At 71.6% G+C, this 1019-nt stretch overlaps 1 protein-coding gene across 1 annotated transcript; it reads right to left on the reverse strand.

Moving 5' to 3' along the window:
• Window positions 1-13: 13 nt before the first annotated feature.
• On the reverse strand, window positions 14-1019 carry AURANDRAFT_69098 (hypothetical protein; the record flags this gene model as incomplete). The annotated part of the gene is made up of 1 exon (XM_009044847.1): window positions 14-1019. A coding segment is annotated over one exon (1006 nt), but the record flags the coding sequence as incomplete, so codon positions are not given.

A 1019-nucleotide genomic window follows, 5' to 3' on the forward strand; every position in this document is an offset into this window, starting at 1 on the left:
CCTCCTTGAGCACCTCCAGCGCCCCCGCAAGGCCCCGCTCGAGTTCCAAATATTCCCGGTTCACGACGATGCGCAAAGCCTGGAAGGTCATCTTCGCCGGGTGCATGGCCTGGTACTCCTTGCCCTTGGCGCGCTCCACCAAATCGGCGAAGGGCCGCGTCGTCATCCGCGCGAGCGACCCGTCCTTCTTCGCCAGGGCGACGGCGTCGGCGATGCGCCGCGCCGCCGCGGGCCGCTCGCCGCCGTAGGCCTCGAGCGCCGCCGCGAGCTCGACGCGCGACGCGCGCCGCAGGTAGCCCATCGCGTCCTCGACGCCCTCGCGGACGTCGAAGCGCATGTCGAGGGGCCCGTCGACCTCGGGCTTGAAGCCCCGGCCGCCGTCGAGCTGGGGCGATGAGATGCCGATGTCGAGCAGCACGCCGTCGACGGCGACGCCCGCGAGGACCGCGGCCATGGACGAGAACGGCGCGTGGTGGATCACGAACCTCGGATCCTCCCCCCGGAGCTGCTCGCCGACGGCGACGGCCTCCGGGTCCATGTCGAAGCCGTGGAGCGTGCCCTTGGGGCCGAGCTTCTCGAGGATCTTCCGCGTGTGGCCGCCGCGGCCGAAGGTGCCGTCGACGTAGACGCCGTCCGGGTTCCACTCGACGCCCAAAGCCTCGACGCACTCCTCGAACATGGCCGGCGTGTGCGTGCCCGACGCCTGCATCGTGCCGCAGGTCGTCGCCACCGTGACGCTCACGGACCGCCCGCCGAGGCGCGCCAGATCCCGCCGGAGCGCGGCGCGGATGCCCGCCTCGTCCGCGAAGCGCACGAAGCCGCGGATCACGCGGCCCGTCTTGTGGTCGCGCATGAGCTTGGGCTTGAGCGCGAGCGGTCCGCAGCCCGCGAAGAAGGCCTCGACCTGCGCCTCCGTCGCGTCCGGCGGCAGGTACTTGAGGAAGACCTCGTAGGGAGGCGAGAGCGGGCCGTCGTAGTCGCCCTTGGCCTTCTTCAGGAGCGTCGCGTCGTAGGTCTTG

This window comes from Aureococcus anophagefferens (assembly GCF_000186865.1).
Source record: "Aureococcus anophagefferens unplaced genomic scaffold AURANscaffold_921, whole genome shotgun sequence".
NCBI lineage: Eukaryota > Pelagophyceae > Pelagomonadales > Pelagomonadaceae > Aureococcus > Aureococcus anophagefferens.